Source organism: Panulirus ornatus, chromosome 19 (assembly GCF_036320965.1).
Source record: "Panulirus ornatus isolate Po-2019 chromosome 19, ASM3632096v1, whole genome shotgun sequence".
Classification (NCBI taxonomy): Eukaryota; Metazoa; Arthropoda; class Malacostraca; order Decapoda; family Palinuridae; genus Panulirus; species Panulirus ornatus.
The window spans coordinates 43,961,728-43,988,685 of NC_092242.1; the positions used below are offsets into that span (position 1 = coordinate 43,961,728).

The window sequence follows — 26,958 nt, forward strand, 5'->3', positions numbered from 1 at the left end:
CTCTGATGGTGAGAATGAAACTTATCTCGAACCTTCAACCAAAAATGAAACAATAGATTTTCTTGTAAGTCATATGGTGAAAAAGGTCCTGAACCCCAGGCTGCCATAATTTGTGACTAGGCAAATTCCTACTTGTAGAGAGCAAGCTCTCTCTCTCTCTCTCTCTCTCTCTCTCTGTATGTAATGTGAAGATAATTTACGCTAACCCCATGACTGTGTGGTCTCAGAGCGGGCTTGGCCGAACGCCTGCGACGTGCTGGTGGTGGGAGGCGGAGCTGTCGGATCATCCGTGGCCTACCATCTGAAGGAGCGAGCTCGGGAGGATCTTAGTGTGATCGTCGTTGAACAAGACTCAACCGTAAGTGTTCACATTGGTTTCACTAGCACGAAAAATTCCAGTATTACTTCTGTTTTAGTCATCGTTTACCTTTATAGCCTCCCAGTCGTGTGTGTGAGAGTTTATGAATAAGTTAGGGTATAAAGGGCGGAAACATATGAAGATGTTGGCTTTCAAAAAGGAAATCATTATCAAATGATGCAGTCAACAGAAGACAGTAAATTCAATAAGAAAATGGGGAAAATGAGGATGATAGACAGTAAATTGAAGGAAGAATATAACAATATGTTACAAACATCAGGTGTCATCATGATGAATCAGTAATGGAGGAGACACTGATATATTGTATATGAGACACTGGTATTGTTTTTATCATCTTTCTATCATTCCTTTCATTAAAGACATATAGACAAAAAATAAATGCTTCAAGATTTCTGCATTTGATAGCAAAGAAAATATCCATCTCTAAGCGTGCGATCAGAGGTTAAGTGTTTATGGTCATTATTTCCCCTCTAACTTGACCACCACATCACTTCCAAACTTGACCTCCTTGCACCTACACCGCAACGTTGGTTTTTGCTCCCGAGAGCTGGCTGCTTGTGTACCCCCACAATACTTGGAAAGTTGCTGTGTCACACGATTACTGTGTGGCCATTGGCAATTCAAGGGTGGGCCGTTTTGAAAGCTCTTTCTTTCCCTGCACCTCCAAGACTTGGAACTCTCTAATTTCTCATGTCTTTTCTAATCACTTTGACCTGGCACATTCTAAATGATAGGTTTTTCACTTCCTCCAAAATCTGTAAATATTTTTCTTTGTCTCTTCTCTTTCCCTTCAATATTCTCACTATTTCAATTAAGGCCCGGCCTTGATGTGGACTTTTGTCCATGATTGGCGCCTCCAACGTAAAAAAACTCACTGATGGATCTCATTTGGGCTTCTCCTACTACACGTAATCGAAAGTATTGCGTATCTACAAAGCAATTGTAACGTAGTTTAAAGACACGAATTAATGATGGGTTCGTTTATTTATTACAAACTGATTCATGAGTAAAAGGTTAAATGAATATGATACGGAACGAAGGTCAGTGCGCGCCCCTGGGCGAGACGAGCTTAAAGAGCTCACAAGGTCAGAGTTAGATTGTCAGACTACGGTTTGGCGTCGTCCCAATCTATAATCTCTCTCTCTCTCTCTCTCTCTCTCTCTCTCTCTCTCTCTCTCTCTCTCTCTCTCTCTCTCTGCACTATTGGATAACGTGACAACGTTTCAAAAGTGCACGCATGTTGGATAAGTAGTCCATGCACATATTAAACTGGTTACCTTTATAGTGTAGTAGTTTGTCCAAAAAAAAACTTGGATATTTTCCCCCACAAGTCACGCTTGGCCTTCAATACATTAGTCAGCTGCATTGATACAGGATGCACAGGTTATTTCAATCCAATCATCCATGTTACAGTATAAGACAGCGTCGACAGTGCTGTCCCTGGGAAACATCCGAGAGCAGTTCAGTGTGGCGGAGAACATACAACTGTCGATGTACTCGAGACGGTTCCTACGACAGGTGCCTGAGCTGTTGTCTGTGGAGGGCAGTGATCCTGTAGACGTTCAGTTCACACCCCAGGGATACCTCTTCGTCACCCATGAGGAAGGACTGAAGCAGATGCAGGAAAACTTCAAACTGCAAACGTAAAGTCAAGAGTGGTTTTGACTGTCAATACTTCATAACAATTGATAGTGAAGTAAAACGATATCCAGGATTTGAAGTTGGTTGGAGGGGTCATAGATAAGTAAAGTCTCTTGTCGTAAATGAGATACGCTCAGCTGCTTGTGGAATGATGAATCACTTAAAGTTGCATGTAGTGAAAACCGTATTTAGCAAGTAGAAGCTTAAAGCTGCATGAGCCAGTTTTGTTCAGAGACATCATAGAAATATACAGTCAGAAGTGTCTAATCCTGTATTGTCGATGTCATATTTGTAGCTTTACTGACGAGCTGGTTAATAGAAACCTTTGTAACCGTTTGTGCCTGATGTTATTGTCATCATAACTAATTTCTAATCTTATAAGTCGTCTCTTTTATTTTATTATGCATATTTTTCTGCTTTTACGAGTGTTTATGCGCATCTTATGATGTAATTGGTCACCAGCTTATCGCCACCTTAACGTCAGCATTTGAATATAATCATTAGAATATTTGTACCCTTTACAGTCTGGTTATCGTCTGTGAAGGAGCGTCTGTACTGAGGACGCTCTGAGTTCTCTCAAGGTCACTCTCATGAAACTTCGTTATAGATTTCTTGGCTCTTTTTCTGATCCTATATGTTACATTAGATGTAAAGGTTTCTTTGAATGTTTAGTTTTATCATCTCGGTTAGTTTTGCTATGTTTATCTGATAATAACTTTTGTGTCTGTCGATGTTGTTATTTCTACTTCATTTACACTCTCAAGTGATCACGGTCCACCTCTCGTGTTATACTGCTATCATTGTCTGTTAATTTTGATTATGTCTGTCGATCAATGAAGTGTAGATTTAGTTCTCAACGTAATCTTACTGATATTTAATGAATTTTGACATGGCAATGACTTAACGGACGGTTAACTTGCGCTAGCTCAGAATTCGATTTAACATAATTGAGTATGCAATGCTTTGCAATGACTGAATCTTTAGGGTTTAGTATGTATTAGACATTTGCTCAAGTTTACCCAGATTATGACACAGAAAAGTAACCCATTCTTATGAAGAGATGAATTTTGCATGATCTCAGGAAGCGTAAATAAATGCTTTGTACTAAGAGGATTACTCGTGACTTCCAGCAAATTCAGTGAGGCCGCAGCAAGGGTAAATACGCCTAAACGTTGCTGGATGGCAAACCCAAAGTGGTGGCGGAGGAGTTCTGTAGGAGGGAATGTTATTTGGCTGGGTCAATATGAAGGAGCTAAAGGACGTGCTTGGGAGTATAAAGGTACGTGTGATGCAGAACTTGTAACTTTCCCAATAAAAGATCGTGAAAATAAGAGGTTCTGTGTGATACAGGAGCCTGGGCGCTAAGGTTGAGTGGTTGTGGTCCCGTCAGCTGCAACAAAGGTTCCCTTGGTTACGGTTGGGGAAGGTCGTCGCTGGCATCATCGGCGACTACGGTAATGAAGGATTGTAAGTATCACGTACAATACCCTCAGTTTTATTGTTGTAACACCTAAAGATAAAAATGAACGATACTGACACAAGTCTCATTCTTATAGTGACAATTCTCATGGTTGATGAGTGCCATGTACAGTAATATTATATCTATGTTGCCACAATCTAAGGATCGTGAATACCAGTTATCCAGACTCACACCCCACGAACCTGCCTACCTCTACTGCTAGACCTAATAATCTTGCTTTTATGTACATCTACTCTCAACTTTTTTCCTTCACATGCCTTCCCAAGTTCAGACACCAATTTCTGTAGTGTCTCACTCGAATCTACCACCACTGCTGTATTATCAGCTAACAGCTTACTTCCCATCCCTACCCAACGACTTACAAGGCCTGTATAATAGTTACATATTAACAAGTTAAAGCTCATCGGAGGTCAAGTGGTTACGTTGGTCGCGTGCCGTTCTCTGTGGCACGGTTTCAATTTTCCGGCGCGCAAACGCATTTTTCTTTTTTACATTGATTTACATATGAGCATTACATGTCCTAACTTATAGCCATAACTGAGATAACCGTAAGTCGATTTACAGCGTCCTCGGGATCAGAGCGTGACGGCCTGTCTGCTCCTACAGGCTCACTGTGAGTGGTATGGTATGGTTGCTGGCAGGCTGCTGTTCTCGGTAGCCTAATCATCAGCGATGTTGGGATCTAAATGATTAGTATATATATGAAACACAATGAGTTCCCAAGCGCACTTTCGTGTAATAATCACATCATCAGGGAAGAACACAAGAGAGAAATATAACAGTCAGTTGATATACAACAAAGAGACGTAGCTAGGACGCCATTAGGTAAACATGCCATTCTCCAAGACAGACAACGAGTGTATCATAAACTTATCATTTTACAAATCTTATCAAAAATGAGGTTATCTAATTTGTATACACCATCACTAATATTAAGATTATGATTCTTTGTGTATTTGATAATAGAAGATTCAATGATATTTCTCGTGGTAATAGAGTTAGAGTTAATAACTGCGACGGCATTACTAAAGTCAATACAATGACCATTGTTTTTAACGTGATTAATCAAGGCATTTGATTCTTGCCCCGTTCTTATATAATATTTACGTTGCTTAAGTCTAACAGAAAGATCCTTACCAGCCTGCCCAACATAGAATTTATCACAAGTTCCGCATGGCACTTTATAAATGCATCCAGGAGAATTTCTGGTGAATTCCTGATTAAGATATTCTTTATAGTATTATTGTTGCTGAAGGCAACATCTACATTAAAGGATTTAAGCAACATGGGAAGTAAATAAAATTATTATCAAAAGGGAGAACTAAAAGATTCTTGGTGTCAATGGGAGGTTTGGGCTCAATTCTATAAAATTATTTCTTTGCTAACTTAAGGGATTTATCAATGAAAGATCTAGGGTACTTTAACTTAGATCTAATAGAATATATCTTCTCAAACTCATCATCAATAAACTGTGACTGCAAATACGTAATCCAATAAGGAACATATATTGAAATGATGATAATTTAACCCTGTCATGTTGAGATGAGTGATAATGGATATATGAGCATACATTGGCAGATTTCCTGTATATGCTAAACTTAAACTTGTTTCCTTGTCTTGTCTATGGATCATGCAATCTAAAAATGGTAACATACCATTATTTTTATTTTCTACAGTAAATTTGATGGAAGGTACTAAATTGTTAAGAAAGGGGAGAAATATTTGTAAATTTTCATTTGTTGGCCAAACACAAAGAACGTCATCTACATACCTAAACCAAATTACATTAGAAGGTAAAACATCCTTTAGTAATTTTCTTTCAAAAAATTCTATATAAAGATTACTTAGTACAGGTGAAAGAAGGTTACCAATTGCCATACTAAATTTTTGAGCATAATAATCTGCATTGAATTGAAGTACATAGTCTTTTATACACAATTTTGTCAGTTCATTGAAAACAGACTTTGAAACAGGTAAATGAATATTATCCAAGACATCAAGTGAATGTTCTAAGAGAGCATCAACTGGACTTTTGTGAAAAAGTGAGGAAACATCAAAGCTAACTAGTTTGAAATCAAAATTAACATTGATATTGTTTACCTTGTTGACTAAATCTACATTGTTCATGATATTAGAATTTGATACCTTATCCACTAAAGGGCTTAATAAAGAAACTAACCATTTTGACAATTTATATGTGATGGAGCCTACCAAACTCACTAAAGGTCTTGTTGGAAATATCTGTTTATGTGTTTTGATAAGTCCACACATATATGGCAATGAAGGGGACAAAGATGACAAACTTTTGATAAGAGAACTATTACCTTTCAACAACAACTTCATTTCTTTATTGAAATGGGAATTAACTGCTTCTAAGGGATTTCTACTGAGTTTAGAATATGTTGTGTCATCATTTAAAAGATCATTCATCTTAGATAGGTAGTTACTTTTGTTCTAAAATCACAACAGTGCTAGCCTTGTCTGCTTTAGTAATATATATATCCTTTTCGTTTTTTAAGGTGTTAATAGCTCTTATAAATCTTTTAGGGCAATTAGTTTCCATTGGTTTTGACAAAATGGCATACACAAACCCCTTACAGATATTAATTTCATCATTAGTTAAATTACTCTATTTCTGTAAATTACAAAAAACTTTGTGGAATCAACACAACTGGCTTCCCTGTTAGAGCACACATGGAATCCTTATCTAGTTGTTTATTAGACAGGTTTATCACAAAAGGGGGTTTGTGTTCTTAATCCAGTCGCTGTTTATAAAAAGATGGTCCATCTTACAATTTTATGTCATTTGTAGCCTATTGCGTTATTCCTTAATCTATCATAGCAATAGTCCAACATAAGATTTTTCCAAGATGTCGTTTTTGATATTTGAAAGGCACGTTTCTTCTCTCTTGTAATAAAAAAAGCCTCCTTCATTTAACGTTACTTTAATTCAATGTGTTTCTTTAAAATGATGTTTTGGAATTGATGATATGGTCAACCAGACAGCTGCAACAATCGTTGATGTAGGACAGATCTTGGCATCACTTGTTCATCAAGGCATTTCCCAAGAATTCCAAACCGTAACTTCAGTTGGTGGGCCTTGATTAACGAACTGGAGATAGCAGCAACGAAAGGAGAAAGTCCAGAACACTTATATATATATATATATATATATATATATATATATATATATATATATATATATATTTTTTTTTTTTTTTTTTTCCTTTGTCGCTGTCTTCCGCGTTTGCGAGGTAGCGCAAGGAAACAGACGAAATAAATGGCCCAACCCACCCCCATACACATGTATATACATACATTCACACACGCAAATATACATACCTACACAGCTTTCCATGGTTTACCCCAGACGCTTCACATGCCCTGAATCAATCCACTGACAGCACGTCAACCCCGGTATACCACATCGATCCAATTCACTCTATTCCTTGCCCTCCTTTCACCCTCCTGCATGTTCAGGCCCCGATCACACAAAATCTTTTTCACGCCATCTTTCCACCTCCAATTTGGTCTCCCACTTCTCCTCGTTCCCTCCACCTCCGACACATATATCCTCTTGGTCAATCTCTCCTCACTCATTCTCTCCATGTGCCCAAACTATTTCAAAACACCCTCTTCTGCTCTCTCAACCACGCTCTTTTTATTTCCACACATCTCTCTTACCCTTACGTTACTTACTCGATCAAACCACCTCACACCACACATTGTCCTCAAACATCTCATTTCCAGCACATCCACCTTCTTGCGCACAACTCTATCCATAGCCAACGCCTCGCAACCATACAACATTGTTGGAACCACTATTTCTTCAAGCATACCCATTTTTGCTTTCCGAGATAATGATCTCGACTTCCACACATTCTTCAAGGCTCCCAGAATTTTCGCCCCCTCCCCCACCTTATGATTCACTTCCGCTTCCATGGTTCCTTCCGCTGCCAGATCCACTCCCAGATATCTAAAACACTTTACTTCCTCCAGTTTTTCTCCATTCAAACTTACCTCCCAATTGACTTGACCCTCAACCCTACTGTACCTATTAACCTTGGTCTTATTCACATTTACTCTTAACTTTCTTTTTTCACACACTTTACCAAACTCAGTCACCAGCTTCTGCAGTTTCTCACATGAATCAGCCACCAGCGCTGTATCATCAGCGAACAACAACTGACTCACTTCCCAAGCTCTCTCATCCCCAACAGACTTCATACTTGCCCCTCTTTCCAAAAATCTTGCATTCACCTCCCTAACAACCCCATCCCTAAACAAAATAAACAACCATGGAGACATCACACACCCCTGCCGCAAACCTACATTCACTGAAAACCAATCACTTTCCTCTCTTCCTACACGTACACATGCCTTACACACTCGATAAAAACTTTTCACTGCTTCTAACAACTTGCCTCCCACACCATATATTCTTAATACCTTCCACAGAGCATCTCTATCAACTCTATCATATGCCTTCTACAGATCCATAAATGCTACATACAAATCCATTTGCTTTTCTAAGTATTTCTCACATACATTCTTCAAAGCAAACACCTGATCCACACATCCTCTACCACTTCTGAAACCACACTGCTCTTCCCCAATCTGATGCTCTGTACATGCCTTCACCCTCTCAATCAACACCCTCCCATATAATTTACCAGGAATACTCAACAAACTTATACCTCTGTAATTTGAGCACTCACTCTTATCCCCTTTGCCTTTGTACAATGGCACTATGCACGCATTCCGCCAATCCTCAGGCACCTCACCATGAGTCATACATACATTAAATAACCTTACCAACCAGTCAACAATACAGTCACCCCCTTTTTGAATAAATTCCAGTGCAATACCATCCAAACCTGCTGCCTTGCCGGCTTTCATCTTCCGCAAAGCTTTTACTACCTCTTCTCTGTTTACCAAATCATTTTCCCTAACCCTCTCACTTTGCACACCACCTCGACCCAAACACCCTATATCTGCCACTCTGTCATCAGACACATTCAACAAACCTTCAAAATACTCATTCCATCTCCTTCTCACATCACCACTACTTGTTATCACCTCCCCATTTACGCCCTTCACTGAAGTTCCCATTTGCTCCCTTGTCTTACGCACCCTATTTACCTCCTTCCAGAACATATATATATATATATATATATATATATATATATATATATATATATATATATATATATATATATATATATATATATATATTTTTTTTTTTTTTTTTTTATACTTTGTCGCTGTCTCCCGCGTTTGCGAGGTAGCGCAAGGAAACAGACGAAAGAAATGGCCCAACCCCCCCCCCATACACATGTACATACACACGTCCACACACGCAAATATACATACCTACACAGCTTTCCATGGTTTACCCCAGACGCTTCACATGCCTTGATTCAATCCACTGACAGCACGTCAACCCCTGTATACCACATCGCTCCAATTCACTCTATTCCTTGCCCTCCTTTCACCCTCCTGCATGTTCAGGCCCCGATCACACAAAATCTTTTTCACTCCATCTTTCCACCTCCAATTTGGTCTCCCTCTTCTCCTCGTTCCCTCCACCTCCGACACATATATCCTCTTGGTCAATCTTTCCTCACTCATTCTCTCCATGTGCCCAAACCATTTCAAAACACCCTCTTCTGCTCTCTCAACCACGCTCTTTTTATTTCCACACATCTCTCTTACCCTTACGTTACTTACTCGATCAAACCACCTCACACCACACATTTTCCTCAAACATCTCATTTCCAGCACATCCATCCTCCTGCGCACATCTCTATCCATAGCCCACGCCTCGCAACCATACAACATTGTTGGAACCACTATTCCTTCAAACATACCCATTTTTGCTTTCCGAGATAATGTTCTCGACTTCCACACATTTTTCAAGGCTCCCAAAATTTTCGCCCCCTCCCCCACCCTATGATCCACTTCCGCTTCCATGGTTCCATCCGCTGACAGATCCACTCCCAGATATCTAAAACACTTCACTTCCTCCAGTTTTTCTCCATTCAAACTCACCTCCCAATTGACTTGACCCTCACCCCTACTGTACCTAATAACCTTGCTCTTATTCACATTTACTCTTAACTTTCTTCTTCCACACACTTTACCAAACTCAGTCACCAGCTTCTGCAGTTTCTCACATGAATCAGCCACCAGCGCTGTATCATCAGCGAACAACAACTGACTCACTTCCCAAGCTCTCTCATCCCCAACAGACTTCATACTTGCCCCTCTTTCCAGGACTCTTCCATTTACCTCCCTAATAACCCCATCCATAAACAAATTAAACAACCATGGAGACATCACACACCCCTGCCGCAAACCTACATTCACTGAGAACCAATCACTTTCCTCTCTTCCTACACGTACACATGCCTTACATCCTCGATAAAAACTTTTCACTGCTTCTAACAACTTGCCTCCCACACCATATATTCTTAATACCTTCCACAGAGCATCTCTATCAACTCTATCATATGCCTTCTCCAGATCCATAAATGCTACATACAAATCCATTTGCTTTTCTAAGTATTTCTCACATACATTCTTCAAAGCAAACACCTGATCCACACATCCTCTACCACTTCTGAAACCGCACTGCTCTTCCCCAATCTGATGCTCTGTACATGCCTTCACCCTCTCAATCAATACCCTCCCATATAATTTACCAGGAATACTCAACAAACTTATACCTCTGTAATTTGAGCACTCACTCTTATCCCCTTTGCCTTTGTACAATGGCACTATGCACGCATTCCGCCAATCCTCAGGCACCTCACCATGAGTCATACATACATGTATGTATGACTCATATATATATATATATATATATATATATATATGTATATATATATATATATATATATATATATATATATATATATATATATATATATATATATATATATATATATATATATATATATATATATATATATATATATATAAAACTTTTCACTGCTTCTAACAACTTGCCTCCCACACCATATATTCTTAATACCTTCCACAGAGCATCTCTATCAACTCTATCATATGCCTTCTCCAGATCCATAAATGCTACATACATATCCATTTGTTTTTCTAAGTATTTCTCACATACATTTTTCAAAGCAAACACCTGATCCACACATCCTCTACCACTTCTGAAACCACACTGCTCTTCCACAATCTGATGCTCTGTACATGCCTTCACCCTCTCAATCAATACCCTCCCATATAATTTGCCAGGAATACTAAACCAACTTATACCTCTGTAATTTGAGCACTCACTCTTATCCCCTTTTCCTTTGTACAACGGCACTATGCACGCATTCCGCCAATCCTCAGGCACCTCACCATGAGTCATACATACATTAAATAACCTTACCAACCAGTCAACAATACAGTCACCCCCTTTTTTAATAAATTCCACTTCAATACCATCCAAACCTGCTGCCTTGCCGGCTTTCATCTTCCGCAAAGGCTTTTACTACCTCTTCTCTGTTTACCAAATCATTTTCCCTAACCCTCGCACTTTGCACACCACTTCGACCAAAACACCCTATATCTGCCACTCTATCATCAAACACATTCAACAAACCTTCAAAATACTCGAGGATGTAAGGCATGTGTACGTGTAGGAAGAGAGGAAAGTGATTGGTTCTCAGTGAATGTAGGTTTGCGGCAGGGGTGTGTGATGTCTCCATGGTTGTTTAATTTGTTTATGGATGGGGTTGTTAGGGAGGTGAATGCAAGAGTTTTGGAAAGAGGGGCAAGTATGAAGTCTGTTGGGGATGAGAGAGCTTGGGAAGTGAGTCAGTTGTTGTTCGCTGATGATACAGCGCTGGTGGCTGATTCATGTGAGAAACTGCAGAAGCTGGTGACTGAGTTTGGTAAAGTGTGTGAAAGAAGAAAGTTAAGAGTAAATGTGAATAAGAGCAAGGTTATTAGGTACAGTAGGGTTGAGGGTCAAGTCAATTGGGAGGTGAGTTTGAATGGAGAAAAACTGGAGGAAGTGAAGTGTTTTAGATATCTGGGAGTGGATCTGGCAGCGGATGGAACCATGGAAGCGGAAGTGGATCATAGGGTGGGGGAGGGGGCGAAAATTCTGGGAGCCTTGAAGAATGTGTGGAAGTCGAGAACATTATCTCGGAAAGCAAAAATTGGTATGTTTGAAGGAATAGTGGTTCCAACAATGTTGTATGGTTGCGAGGCGTGGACTATGGATAGAGTTGTGCGCAGGAGGATGGATGTGCTGGAAATGAGATGTTTGAGGACAATGTGTGGTGTGAGGTGGTTTGATCGAGTAAGTAACGTAAGGGTAAGAGAGATGTGTGGAAATAAAAAGAGCGTGGTTAAGAGAGCAGAAGAGGGTGTTTTGAAATGGTTTGGTCACATGGAGAGAATGAGTGAGGAAAGATTGACCAAGAGGATATATGTGTCGGAAGTGGAGGGAACGAGGAGAAGAGGGAGACCAAATTGGAGGTGGAAAGATGGAGTGAAAAAGATTTTGTGTGATCGGGGCCTGAACATGCAGGAGGGTGAAAGGAGGGCAAGGAATAGAGTGAATTGGAGCGATGTGGTATACCGGGGTTGACGTGCTGTCAGTGGATTGAATCAAGGCATGTGAAGCGTCTGGGGTAAACCATGGAAAGCTGTGTAGGTATGTATATTTGCGTGTGTGTGGACGTATGTATATACATGTGTATGGGGGTGGGTTAGGCCATTTCTTTCGTCTGTTTCCTTGCGCTACCTCGCAAACGCGGGAGACAGCTACAAAGCAAATATATATATATATATATATATATATATATATATATATATATATATATATATATATATATATATATATATATATATATATATATATATATATTTATTTATATATATAAAGAGATATATACATAAGGATACGTATGTAAGTAGGAGAGATGGCCATATATATATATATATATATATATATATATATATATATATATATATATATATATATATATATATATATATATATATATATATATATATATATATAAATATATATATATATATATATATATATATATATATATATATATATATATATATATATATATATATATATATATATATATATATATATATATATATATATATATATATATATATATATATATATATATATATACATTTATTTATATAAAGAGATATATACATAAGGATACGTATGTAAGTAGGAGAGATGGCCAGAGAACGTCATTGGATTACGTGTTAATTGATAGACGCGTGAAAGAGAGACTTTTTGATATTGATATTCTGAGAGGTACAAATGGAGGAATGTCTGATCATTATTTTGTGGAGGCGGAGGAGAGGATTTTTACAGGTTTTCAGAAAAAAAGAGAATGTTGGGGTGAAGAGAGTGATGAGAGGAAGTGAGCCTGGGAAGGTGACTTGTGTGAGGAAGAAAGGACCTACGGGGAGTGGGTGAGGAATGGAATGTATTTAGGGAAGCAGTGATGGCTTGCTCAAAAGATGGTTGTGGCATGAGAAGCGTGGGAGGTGGGCAGATTAGAAAGGGTAGTGAGTGGTGGGATGAAGATGTAAGGTTATTAGTGAAAGAGAAGAAGAGGCATTTGGACGATTTTTGCAGGGAAATATTGCAAATGAGTGGGAGATGTATAAGAGAAAGAGGCAGAGGTCAAGAGAAAATTGTACGAGTTGAAAAAGAGGGTAAATGAGAGTTGGGGTGAGAGAGTATCATTGAAGTTTAGTGAGAATAAAAAGATGTTTTGTAAGGTTGTAAATAAAGTGCAAACAAACAAGGGAACAAATGGGAACTTCAGTGAAGGGGGCTAATGGGTAGGGGATAACAAGTACGGGTGATGTGAGAAGGAGATGGAATGAGTATTTTGATGGTTTTTTGAATGAGTTTGATGATACAGTTCTAGATATAGAGTGTTTTGTTCGAGGTGGTGTGCAAATTGAGAAGGTTAAGGAGAATGATTTGGTAAACAGAGAAGAGGTAGTAAAAGCTTTGCGGAAGATGAACGCTGGCAAGGCAGCGGGTTTGGATGGTATTGCAGTGGAATTTATTAGAAAAGGTGGTGACTGTATTGTTGACTGGTTTGTAACGTTATTCATTGTTTGTATGAATCATTGTGAAGTGCCTGAGGATTGGCGGGATGCTTGCAGAGTGCCATTGTACAAAGGCAAAGAGGATAAAAGTGAGTGCTCAAATTACAGGGGTACACGTTTGTTGAGTATTGGGAAATGATATGGTAGGGTATTGATTGAGAGGGTGAAGGCATTTACAGAGTATCAGATTGAGGAAGAGCAGTGTGGTTTCAGAAGTGGTAGGGGATGTTTGGATCAGGTTTTTGCTTTGAAAAATGTATGTGAGAAATACTTAGAAAAGCAAATGGGTTTGTATGTAGCATTTACGGATCTGGAGTAGGCATATGATAGAGTTGATCAAGTTGCTCTGTGGAAGGTATTAAGAATATATGGTGTGGGAGGCAAGTTTTTCGAAGCAGTTAAAAGTTTTTATCGAGGATGTAAGGATGTGTACGTGTAGGAAGAGAGGAAAGTGATTGGTTCTCACTATATGTTGGTTTTTGGACGGGGCGCGGGATGTCTCCATGGTTGTTTAATTTGTTTATGGATAGGGTTGTAAGGGAGGTGAATGCAAGAGTCTTGGAAAGAGGGACAAGTATGCAGTATGTTGTGGATGAGAGAGCTGAAGAAGTGAGTCAGTTGTTGTTCGCTGATGATACAGCGCTGGTGGCTGATTCGTGTGAGAAACTGCAGAAGGTGGTGACTGAGTTTGGTAAAGTGTGTGAAAGAAGAAAAGTGAGAGTAAATGTAAATAAGAGCAAGGTTATTAACAAACTCCACTGCAATACCATCCAAACCCGCTGCCTTCCTGGCTATCATCTTCCGCAAACCTTTCACTACTTCTTCTCTGTTTACCAGATCATTCTCCCCAATCCTCCCACTTTGCACACCGCTTCGACCAAAACAACCTACATCTGCCACTCTATCAAGTGATACATTCAACAAACCTTCAAAATACTTACTCCATCTCTTTCTCACATCACCGCTACTTGTTATCACCTCCCCATTAGCCCCCTTCATCATTGTTCCCATTTGTTCTCTTGTCTTACGCACTTTATTTACCTCTTTTTAAAACATCTCTTTATTCTCCCTAAAAATTAATGATACTCTCTCACCCCAACTCTCATGTGGCCTCTTTTTCACCTCTTGAACCTTTCTCTTGACCTCCTGTCTCTTACTTTTACACATCTTCAAGTCATTTGCAATATTTCCCTGCAAAAATCGTTCAAATGCCTCTCTCTTCTCTTTCACTAATAATCTTACCTATTCATCCCACCTCTCACTACTCTTTCTAATCTGCCCACCTCCCAAGCTTCTCATGCCACAAGCATCTTTTGTGCAAAGCATCATTTGTTCCCTAAATATATCCCATTTCTTTCCCACTCCCCTTACGTCCTTTGTTTATATATATATATATATATATATATATATATATATATATATATATATATATATATATATATATATATATATATATATATATATATATATATATATTTTTTTTTTTTTTTGCTTTGTCGCTGTCTCCCGCGTTTGCGAGGTAGCGCAAGGAAACAGACGAAAGAAATGGCCCAACCCACCCCCATACACATGTATATACATACGTCCACACACGCAAATATTCATACCTACACAGCTTTCCATGGTTCACCCCAGACGCTTCACATGCCTTGGTTCAATCCACTGACAGCACGTCAACCCCGGTATACCACATCGCTCCAATTCACTCTATTCCTTGCCCTCCTTTCACCCTCCTGCATGTTCAGGCCCCGATCACACAAAATCTTTTTCACTCCATCTTTCCACCTCTAATTTGGTCTCCCTCTTCTCCTCGTTCCCTCCACCTCCGACACATATATCCTCTTGGTCAATCTTTCCTCACTCATTCTCTCCATGTGCGCAAACCATTTCAAAACACCCTCTTCTGCTCTCTCAACCACGCTCTTTTTATTTCCACACATCTCTCTTACCCTTACGTTACTTACTCGATCAAACCACCTCACACCACACATTGTCCTCAAACATCTCATTTCCAGCACATCCATCCTCCTGCGCACAACTCTATCCATAGCCCACGCCTCGCAACCATACAACATTGTTGGAACCACTATTCCTTCAAACATACCCATTTTTGCTTTCCGAGATAATGTTCTCGACTTCCACACATTCTTCAAGGCTCCCAGAATTTTCGCCCCCTCCCCCACCCTATGATCCACTTACGCTTCCATGGTTCCATCCGCTGCCATATCCACTCCCAGATATCTAAAACACTTCACTTCCTCCAGTTTTTCTCCATTCAAACTCACCTCCCAATTGACTTGACCCTCAACCCTACTGTACCTAATAACCTTGCTCTTATTCACATTTACTCTTAACTTTCTTCTTTCACACACTTTACCAAACTCAGTCACCAGCTTCTGCAGTTTCTCACATGAATCAGCCACCAGCGCTGTATCATCAGCGAACAACAACTGACTCACATCCCAAGCTCTCTCATCCCCAACAGACTTCATACTTGCCCCTCTTTCCAAAACTCTTGGATTCACCTCCCTAACAACCCCATCCATAAACAAATTAGACAGCCATGGAGACATCACACACACCTGCCGCAAACCTACATTCACTGAGAACCAATCACTTTCCTCTCTTCCTACACGTACACATGCCTTACATCCTCGATAAAAACTTTTCACTGCTTCTAACACCTTGCTTCCCACACCATATATTCTTAATACCTTCCACAGAGCATCTCTATCAACTCTATCATATGCCTTCTCCAGATGCATAAATGCTACATACAAATCCATTTGTTTTTCTAAGTATTTCTCACATACATTCTTCAAAGCAAACACCTGATCCACACATCCTCTACCACTTCTGAAACCACACTGCTCTTCCCCAATCTGATGCTCTGTACATGCCTTCACCCTCTCAATCAATATCCTCCCATATAATTTACCAGGAATACTCAACAAACTTATACCTCTGTAATTTGAGCACTCACTCTTATCCCCTTTGCCTTTGTACAATGGCACTATGCAGGCATTCCGCCAATCCTCAGGCACCTCACCATGAGTCATACATACATTAAATAACCTTACCAACCAGTCAACAATACAGTCACCCCCTCTATATATATATATATATATATATATATATATATATATATATATATATATATATATATATATATATATATATATATATATATATATATATATATATATATATATATATATATATATATATATATATATATATATATATATATATATATATATATATATATATATATATTTTTTTTTTTCTTTTTTTTTATACTTTGTCACTGTGTCCCGCGTTTGCGAGGTAGCGCAAGGAAACAGACGAAAGAAATGGCCCAACCCCCCCCATACACATGTATATACATACGTCCACACACGCAAATATACATACCTACACAGCTTTCCATGGCCCACCCCAGAAGCTTCACATGCCTTGATTCAATCCACTGACAGCACGTCAGCCCCGGTATACCACATCGCTCCAATTCACTCTGTTCCTTGCCCTCCTTTCACCCTCCTGCATGTTCAGGCCCCGATCACACAAAATCCTTTTCACTCCATCTTTCCACCTCCAATTTGGTCTCCCTCTTCTCCTTGTTCCCTCCACCTCCGACACATATATCCTCTTGGTCAATCTTTCCTCACTCATCCTCTCCATGTGCCCAAACCACTTCAAAACACCCTCCTCTGCTCTCTCAACCACGCTCTTTTTATTTCCACACACCTCTCTTACCCTTACGTTACTCACTCGATCAAACCACCTCACACCACACATTGTCCTCAAACATCTCATTTCCAGCACATCCATCCTCCTGCGCACAACTCCATCCATAGCCCACGCCTCGTAACCATACAACATTGTTGGAACCACTATTCCCTCAAACATACCCATTTTTGCTTTCCGAGATAATGTTCTCGACTTCCACACATTCTTCAAGGCCCCCAGAATTTTCGCCCCCTCCCCCACCCTATGATCCACTTCCGCTTCCATGGTTCCATCCGCTGCCAGGTCCACTCCCAGATATCTAAAACACTTCACTTCCTCCAGTTTTTCTCCATTCAAACTCACCTCCCAATTGACTTGACCCTCAACCCTACTGTACCTAATAACCTTGCTCTTATTCACATTTACTCTTAACTTTCTTCTTCCACACACTTAACCAAACTCAGTCACCAGCTTCTGCAGTTTCTCACATGAATCAGCCACCAGCGCTGTGTCATCAGCGAACAACAACTGACTCACTTCCCAAGCTCTCTCATCCTCAACAGACTTCATACTTGCCCCTCTTTCCAAAACTCTTGCATTTACCTCCCTAACAACCCCATCCATAAACAAATTAAACAACCATGGAGACATCACACACCCCTGCCGCAAACCTACATTCACTGAGAACCAATCACTTTCCTCTCTTCCTACACGTACACATGCCTTACATCCTCGATAAAAACTTTTCACTGCTTCTAACAACTTTCCTCCCACACCATATATTCTTAATACCTTCCACAGAGCATCTCTATCAACTCTATCATATGCCTTCGCCACATCCATAAATGCTACATACAAATCCATTTGCTTTTCTAAGTATTTCTCACATACATTCTTCACAGCAAACACCTGATCCACACATCCTCTACCACTTCTGAAACCACACTGCTCTTCCCCAATCTGATGCTCTGTACATGCCTTCACCCTCTCAATCAATACCCTCCCATATAATTTACCAGGAATACTCAACAAACTTATACCTCTGTAATTTGAGCACTCACTCTTATCCCCTTTGCCTTTGTACAATGGCACTATGCACGCATTCCGCCAATCCTCAGGCACCTCACCATGAGTCATACATACATTAAATAACCTTACCAACCAGTCAACAATACAGTCACCCCCTTTTTTAATAAATTCCACTGCAATACCATCCAAACCTGCTGCCTTGCCGGCTTTCATCTTCCGCAAAGCTTTCACTACCTCTTCTCTGTTTACCAAATCATTTTCCCTAACCCTTTCACTTTGCACACCACCTCGACCAAAACACCCTATATCTGCCACTCTATCATCAAACACATTCAACAAACCTTCGAAATACTCACTCCATCTCCTTCTCACATCACCACTACTTGTTATCACCTCCCCATTTGCGCCCTTCACTGAAGTTCCCATTTGCTCCCTTGTCTTACGCACTTTATTTACCTCGTTCCAGAACATCTTTTTATTCTCCCTAAAATTTAATGATACTCTCTCACCCCAACTCTCATTTGCCCTTTTTTTCACCTCTTGAACCTTTCTCTTGACCTCCTGTCTCTTTCTTTTATACATCTCCCACTCAATTGCATTTTTTCCCTGCAAAAATCGTCCAAATGCCTCTCTCTTCTCTTTCACTAATACTCTTACTTCTTCATCCCACCACTCACTACCCTTTCTAATCAACCCACCTCCCACTCTTCTCATGCCACAAGCATCTTTTGCGCAATCCATCACTGATTCCCTAAATACATCCCATTCCTCCCCCACTCACCTTTCTTCCATTGTTCTCACCTTTTTCCATTCTGTACTCAGTCTCTCCTGGTACTTCCTCACACAGGTCTCCTTCTCAAGCTCATTTACTCTCACCACCCTCCTCACCCCAACATTCACTCTTCTTTTCTGAAAACCCATACAAATCTTCACCTTAGCCTCCACAAGATAATGATCAGACATCCCTCCAGTTGCACCTCTCAGCACATTAACATCCAAAAGTCTCTCTTTCGCACGCCTGTCAATTAACACGTAATCCAATAACGCTCTCTGGCCATCTCTCCTACTTACATAAGTATACTTATGTATATCTCGCTTTTTAAACCAGGTATTCCCAATCATCAGTCCTTTTTCAGCACATAAATCTACAAGCTCTTCACCTTTTCCATTTACAACACTGAACACCCCATGTATACCAATTATTCCCTCAACTGCCACATAACTCACCTTTGCATTCAAATCACCCATCACTATAACCCGGTCTCGTGCATCAAAACCACTAACACACTCATTCAGCTGCTCCCAAAACACTTGCCTCTCATGATCTTTCTTCTCATGCCCAGGTGCATAAGCACCAATAATCACCCACCTCTCTTCATCAACTTTCACTTTTACCCATATTAATCGAGAATTTACTTATATATATATATATATATATATATATATATATATATATATATATATATATATATATATATATATATATATATATATATATATATATATATATATATATATATATATATATATATATATATATATATATATTGGAAAGGATCACAATTTTGCGCGTGATCAAGATATTCCTATGAATCCACGGGTAAAATGAAACACGAAAAGTTCCCAAGTGCACTTTCGTTTAATAATCACATCATCAGGGGAGACAAAAGAGAGGAATATAACAGTCAGTTGATATACATCGAAGAGACGAAGCTAGGACGCCATTTGGTAAACATGTGATTGTCCAAAACATACAACGAGCGTTCATAAACTTATCATTTTACAAATCTTATCGACAATAAAGTTATCTAATTTGTACAGACCATCACTAATATTAAGATTATAATTCTTTGTGTATTTAATAATAGAAGATTCAATGATATTTCTCTTGGTAATAGACCTAGAGTTAACAATTGAGATGGCGTTACTCAAGTCAATACAATGATCATAGTTTTTAACATGATTGAACTAGGCATTTGATTCTTGTCCCGTTCTTACACTATATTTATGTTGCTTAAGTCTAACAGAACGATCGTTACCAGTCTTCCCAACATAAAATTTATCAGAGTTTCCACAAGGAACTTTATAGATGCAACAAAGAGAATTTTCTGGTGAATTCCTGATTAAGATATTCTTTATAGTATTATTGTTGCTAAAGGCAACATTTACATTAAAGGATTTAAGCAACATGGGAAGCAAAGTGAAATTATTATTAAAAGGGAGAACTAAAAGTTTCTTGGTGTCAATGGTGTCAATCCATTGACAGAACGTCGACCCAGGTATACCACATCGATCGAATTCACTCTATTCCTTGCCCGCCTTTCACCCTCCTGCATGTTCAGGCCCCGATCACTCAAAATCTTTTTCACTCCATCTTTCCACCTCCAATTTGGTCTCCCACTTCTCCTTGTTCCGTCCACCTCCGACACATATATTCTCTTGGTCAATCTTTCCATCACTCATTCTCTCCATGTGGCCAAACCACTTCAAAACACCCACTTCTGCTCTCTCAACCACGCTCTATTTATTTCCACACATCTGTCTTACCCTTACATTACTTACTTGTTCAAACCACCTCACACCACATATTGTCCTCAAACATCTTATTTCCAGCACATCCACACTCCTGCGCACAACTCTATCCATAGCCTACGCCTCGCAACCATACAACATTGTTGGAATCACTATTCCTTCAAACATACCCATTTTTACTTTCCGAGATAAAGTTCTCGACTTCCAAACATTCTTCAAGGCTCCCAGGATTTTCGCCCCCTCTCCCACCCTATGATGCACTTCCGCTTTCTTGGTTCCATCCGCTGCCAGATCCACTCCCAGATATCTAAAACACTTTACTTCCTCCAGTTTTTCTCCATTCAAACTTACCTCCCAATTGACTTGGCCCTCAACACTATTGTATCTAATAACCTTGCTCTTATTCACATTTACTCTTAACTTTCTTCTTTCACACACTTTACGAAAGTCAGTCACAAGCTTCTGCAGTAACTCACACTAATCAGCCACCAGCGCTGTATCATCAGCGAACAACAACTGACTCACTTCCCAAGCTCTCTCATCCCCAACAGACTTCATTCTTGCCCCTCTTTCCAAAACTCTTGCATTTACCTCCCTAACAAAACCCCATCCATAAACAAATTAAACAACCATGGAGACATCCCACACACCTGCCGCAGACCTACATTCACTGATAACCAACCACTTTCCTCTCTTCCTACACGTACACATGCCTTACATCCTCGATAAAAACTTTTCACTGCTTCTAACAACTTGCCTCCCACACCATATATTCTTAGTACCTTCAACAGAGCATCTATATCAACTTTATCATATGCCTTCTCCAGGTCCATAAGTACTACATACAAATCCATTTGCTTTTCTAATTATTTCTCACATACATTCTTCAAAGCAAACACCTGATCCACACATCCTCTACCACTTCTGAAACCACACTGCTTTTCCCCAGTCTGATGCTCTGTACATGCCTTCACCCTCTCAATCAATACCCTCCCATATAATTTTCCAGGAATACTCAACAAACTTATACCTCTGTAATTGTAGCACTCACTCTTATCCCCTTTGCCTTTGTACAATGGCACTATGCAAGCATTCGGCCAATCCTTAGGCTCCTCACCATGAATCATACATACATTAAATAACCTTACCAACCTGTCAACAATACAGTCACCCCCTTTTTTAATAAATTCCACTGCCATACCATCCAAAACTACTGCCTTGCCGGCTTTGATCTTCCGCAAAGCTTTTACTATGTCTTCTCTGTTTGCCAAATCATTTTCTCTAACCCTCTCACTTTGCACACCACCTCGACCGAAACACCCTATATCTGCCACTGTATCATCAAACACATTCAACAAACCTTCAAAATACTCACTGCATCTCCTTCTCACATCACCACTACTTGTTATCACCTCCCCATTAGCCGCCATCACTGAAGTTCCCGTTTGCTCCCTTGTCTTACGCACTTTATTTACCTCCTTCCAAAACATCTTTTTATTCTTCCAGAAATTTAATGATACTCTCTCACCCCAACTCTCATTTGCTCTCTTTTTCACCTCTTGCACCTTTCTCTTGACCTCCTGCCTCTTTCTTTTATACATCTCCCACTCATTTGCATTTTTTCCCTGCAAAAATTGTCCAAATGCCTCTGTCTTCAATTTCACTAATAATCTTACCTCTTCATTCCACCACTCACTACAGTTTCTAATCAACCCACCTCTCACGCTTCTCATGCCACAAGCATCTTTTGCGCAAGCCATCACTGCTTCCCTAAAAACATCCCTTTCCTCCCACACACCCCTTACCTCCTTTGTTCTCATCTTTTTCCATTCTGTACTCAGTCTCTCCCTGTAGTTCTTCAGACAAGTTTCCTTCCCAAGCTCACTTACTCTCACCACCCTCTTCACCCAAACATTCTCTCTTCTTTTCTGAAAACCCATATAAATCTTCACCTTCGCCTCCACAAGATAATGATCAGACATCCATCCAGTTACACCTCTCAGCACATTAACATCCAAAAATCTCTCTTTCGCGCGCCTGTCAATTACCACGTAATCCAATAATGCTCTCTGGCCATCTCTCCTACTTACATACGTATATTTATGTATATCTCGCTTTTTAAACCATGTATTCCCAATCACCTGTCCTTTTTCAGCACATAAATCTACAAGCTCTTCACCATTTCCATTTACAACACTGAACACCCCATGTATACCAATTATTCCCTCAACTGCCACATCACTCACTTTTGCTTTCAAATCACCCATCATTATAACCCGGTCTTGTGCATCAAAACCACTAACACACTCATTCAGCTGCTCCCAAAACACTTGCCTCTCATGATCTTTCTTCTCATGCCCAGGTGCATATGCACCAATAATCACCCATCTCTCTCCATCAACTTTCAGTTTTACCCATATTAATCTAGAACTTACTTTCTTACATTCTATCACATACTCCCAACACTCCTGTTTCAAGAGTAGTGCTACTCCTTCCCTTGCTCTTGTCCTCTCACTAACCCCTGAGTTTACTCACAAGACATTTCCAAACTACTCTTCCCCTTTACACTTGAGCTTCGTTTCACTCAGAGCCAAAACATCCAGGTTCCTTTCCTCAAACATACTACATATCTCTCCTTTTTTCACATCTTGGTTACATCCACACACATTTATACACCCCAAACTGAGCCTTCGAGGAGGATGAGAACTCCCCGCGTGACTCCTTCTGATTCCCATTTTAGAAAGTTAAAATACAAAGAGGGGAGGATTTGTGGCCGCTCCCTCCCGTCCCCTCTAGTCGCCTTCTACGACACTTGAGGAATGAGGGGGAAGTATTCTTTCTCCGCAATCCCCAGATATGATATATATATATATATATATATATATATATATATATATATATATATATATATATATATATATATATTTATTTCTTTCTTTCAAACTATTCGCCATTTCCCGCGTTAGCGAGGTAGCGTTAAGAACAGAGAAATGAGCCTTTGAGGGAATATCCTCACCTGGCCCCCTTCTCTGTTCCTTCTTTTGGAACAAAGAAAAAAAAAAAATACATATATATATATATATATATATATATATATATATATATATATATATATATATATATATATATATATATATATATATATATATATATATTTATATATATATATATATATATATATATATATATATATATATATATATATATATATATATATATATATATATATATATATATATATATATATATATATATATATATATATATATATATATATATATATATATATATATATATATATATATATATATGTCTCCCGCTTTTTTGCGGTACCGCAAGGAAACAGGCGAAAGAAATGGCCCGACCCACTCCCATACACATTTATATACATACACGTCCACACACGCAAATATTCATATCCATACATCTCAATGTACACATATATATACACACACAGACACATACATATATACACATGCGCACAATTCACACTGTCTGCTATTATTCATTCCCATCGTCACCTCGCCACACATGGATTAACATCCCCCTCCCCCCTCATGTGTGCGAGGTAGCGCTTGGAAAAGACAACAAAGGCCCCATTCGTTCACAGTCAGTCTCTAGCTGTCATGCAATAATGCCCGAAACCACAGCTCGATTTCCACATCCTGGCCCCACACAGCTTTCCATGTTTTACCCCAGACGCTTCACATGCCCTGATTCAATCCATTGACAGCACGTCGACCCCGATATAAAACATCGATCGAATTCACTCTATCCTTGCCCGACTTTCGCCCTCCTGCATGTTCAGGCCCCGATCACTCAAAATCTTTTTCACTCCATCTTTCCACCTCCAATTTGGTCTCCCACTTCTCCTTGTTCCCTCCACCTCCGACACATATATTCTCTTGGTTAATCTTTCCTCACTCATTCTCTCCATGTGCCCAAACCATTTCAAAACAACCTCTTCTGCTCTCTCAATCATGCTCTTTTTATTTCCACACATCTTTCTTACCCTTACATTACTTACTTGTTCAAACCACCTCACACCACATATTGTCGTCAGACATCTCATTTCCAGCACATCCACCCTCCTGCGCACAACTCTATCCATAGTCCACGCCACGCAACCATACAACATTGTTGGAATCACTATTCCTTCAGGCATAGCCATTTTTGCTCTCCGAGATAATGTTCTCGACTTCCACACATTCTTCAAGGCTCCCAGGATTTTCGCCCCCTCCCCCACCCTATGATTCACTTCCGCTTCCATGGTTCCATCCGCTGGCAGATCCACTCCCAGATATCTAAAACACTTTACTTCCTGCACTTTTTCTCCATTCAAACTTACCTCCCAATTGACTTGACCCTCAACCCTACTGTACCTAATAACCTTGCTCTTATTCACATTTACTCTTAACTTTCTTCTTTCACACACTTTACCAAACTCAGTCACCAGCTTCTGCAGTTTCTCACACTATTCAGCCACCAGAGCTGTATCATCAGCGAACAACAACTGACTCACTTCCCAAGCTCTCTCATCCCCAACAGACTGCATTCTTGCCCTTCTTTCCAAAACTCTTGCGTTCACCTCCCTAACAACCCCATCCATAAACAAATTAAACAACCATGGAGACATCACACACCCCTTCCGCAATCCTACATTCACTGAGAACCAATCACTTTCCTCTCTTCCTACACGTACACATGCCTTACATCCTCGATAAAAACTTTTAACTGCTTCTAACACCTTGCCTCCCACACCATGTATTCTTAGAACCTTCAACAAAGCATCTATATCAACTCTATCATATGCCTTCTCCAGATCCATAAATGCTACATACAAATCCATTTGCTTTTCTAATTATTTCTCACATACATTCTTCAAAGCAAACACCTGATCCACACATCCTCTACCACTTCTGAAACCACACTGCTCTTCCTCAGTCTGATGCTCTGTACATGCCTTCACCCTCTCAATCAATACCCTCCCATATAATTTTCCAGGAATACTCAACAAACTTATACCTCTGTAATTTGAGCACTCACTCTTATCCCCTTTGCCTTTGTACAATGGCACTATGCAAGCATTCGGCCAATCCTCAAGCACCTCACCATGAATCATACATACATCAAATAACCTTACCAACCAGTCAACAATACAGTCAACCCCTTTCTTAATAAATTCCACTGCCATACCATCGAAACCCACTGCCTTGCCGGCTTTCATCTTCCGCAAAGCTTTTACTACCTCAACTCAGTTTACCAAATTATTTTCTCTAACCCTCTCACTTTGCACACCACCTCGACCAAAACACCCTATATCTGCCACTGTATCATCAAACACATTCAACAAACCTTCAAAATACTCACTACATTTCCTTCTCACATCACCACTACTTGTTATCACCTCCCCATTAGACTCCATCACTGACTTTCCCATTTGCTCCCTGGCCTTACGCATTTTATTTATCTCCTTCCAGAACATCTTTTTATTCTCACAAAAAATTTAATGATACTCTCTCACCCCAACTCTCATTTGCTCTCTTTTTCACCTCTTGCAACTTTCTCTTGACCTCCTGCGTCTTTCTTTAATACATCTCCCACTCATTTACATTCTTTCCCTGCAAAAATCGTCCAAATGCCTCTCTCTTCTCTTTCACTAATAATCTTACTACTTGGTCCCACCACTCACTACCCTTTCTAATCAACCCACCTCCCACGCTTCTCATGCCAGAAGCATCTTTTGCGCAAGCCATCACTGCTTCCCTAAATACATCCTATTCCTCCCGCACTCCCCTTACCTCCTTTGTTCTCACCTTTTTCCATTCTTTACTCAGTCTCTCCCTGTAGTTCTTCACACAAGTCTCCTTCCCTAGCTCACTTACTCTCACCACCTTCTTCACCCCAACATTCTCTCTTCTTCTCTGCAAACCCATACAAATCTTCACCTTCGCCTCCACAAGATAATGAACAGACATCCGTCAAGATGCACCTCTAAGCACATTAACATCCAAAAGTTTTTCTTTCGCGCACATGTCAATTA

General features: G+C 39.7%; 1 protein-coding gene across 1 annotated transcript in view; it reads left to right on the forward strand.

Moving 5' to 3' along the window:
* LOC139755481 (FAD-dependent oxidoreductase domain-containing protein 1-like) overlaps positions 1-26,958 on the forward strand; it is a 167,747-nt gene that overhangs the window by 239 nt on the left and 140,550 nt on the right. Inside the window, exons 1-4 of the mRNA XM_071673819.1 lie at positions 1-8; positions 228-358; positions 1,793-2,022; positions 3,371-3,487. The exon at positions 1-8 is cut by the window's left edge and continues 239 nt beyond it. Coding sequence (XP_071529920.1) covers positions 1-8; positions 228-358; positions 1,793-2,022; positions 3,371-3,487 — 486 coding nt within the window. The remainder of the gene's footprint in view (positions 9-227; positions 359-1,792; positions 2,023-3,370; positions 3,488-26,958) is intronic.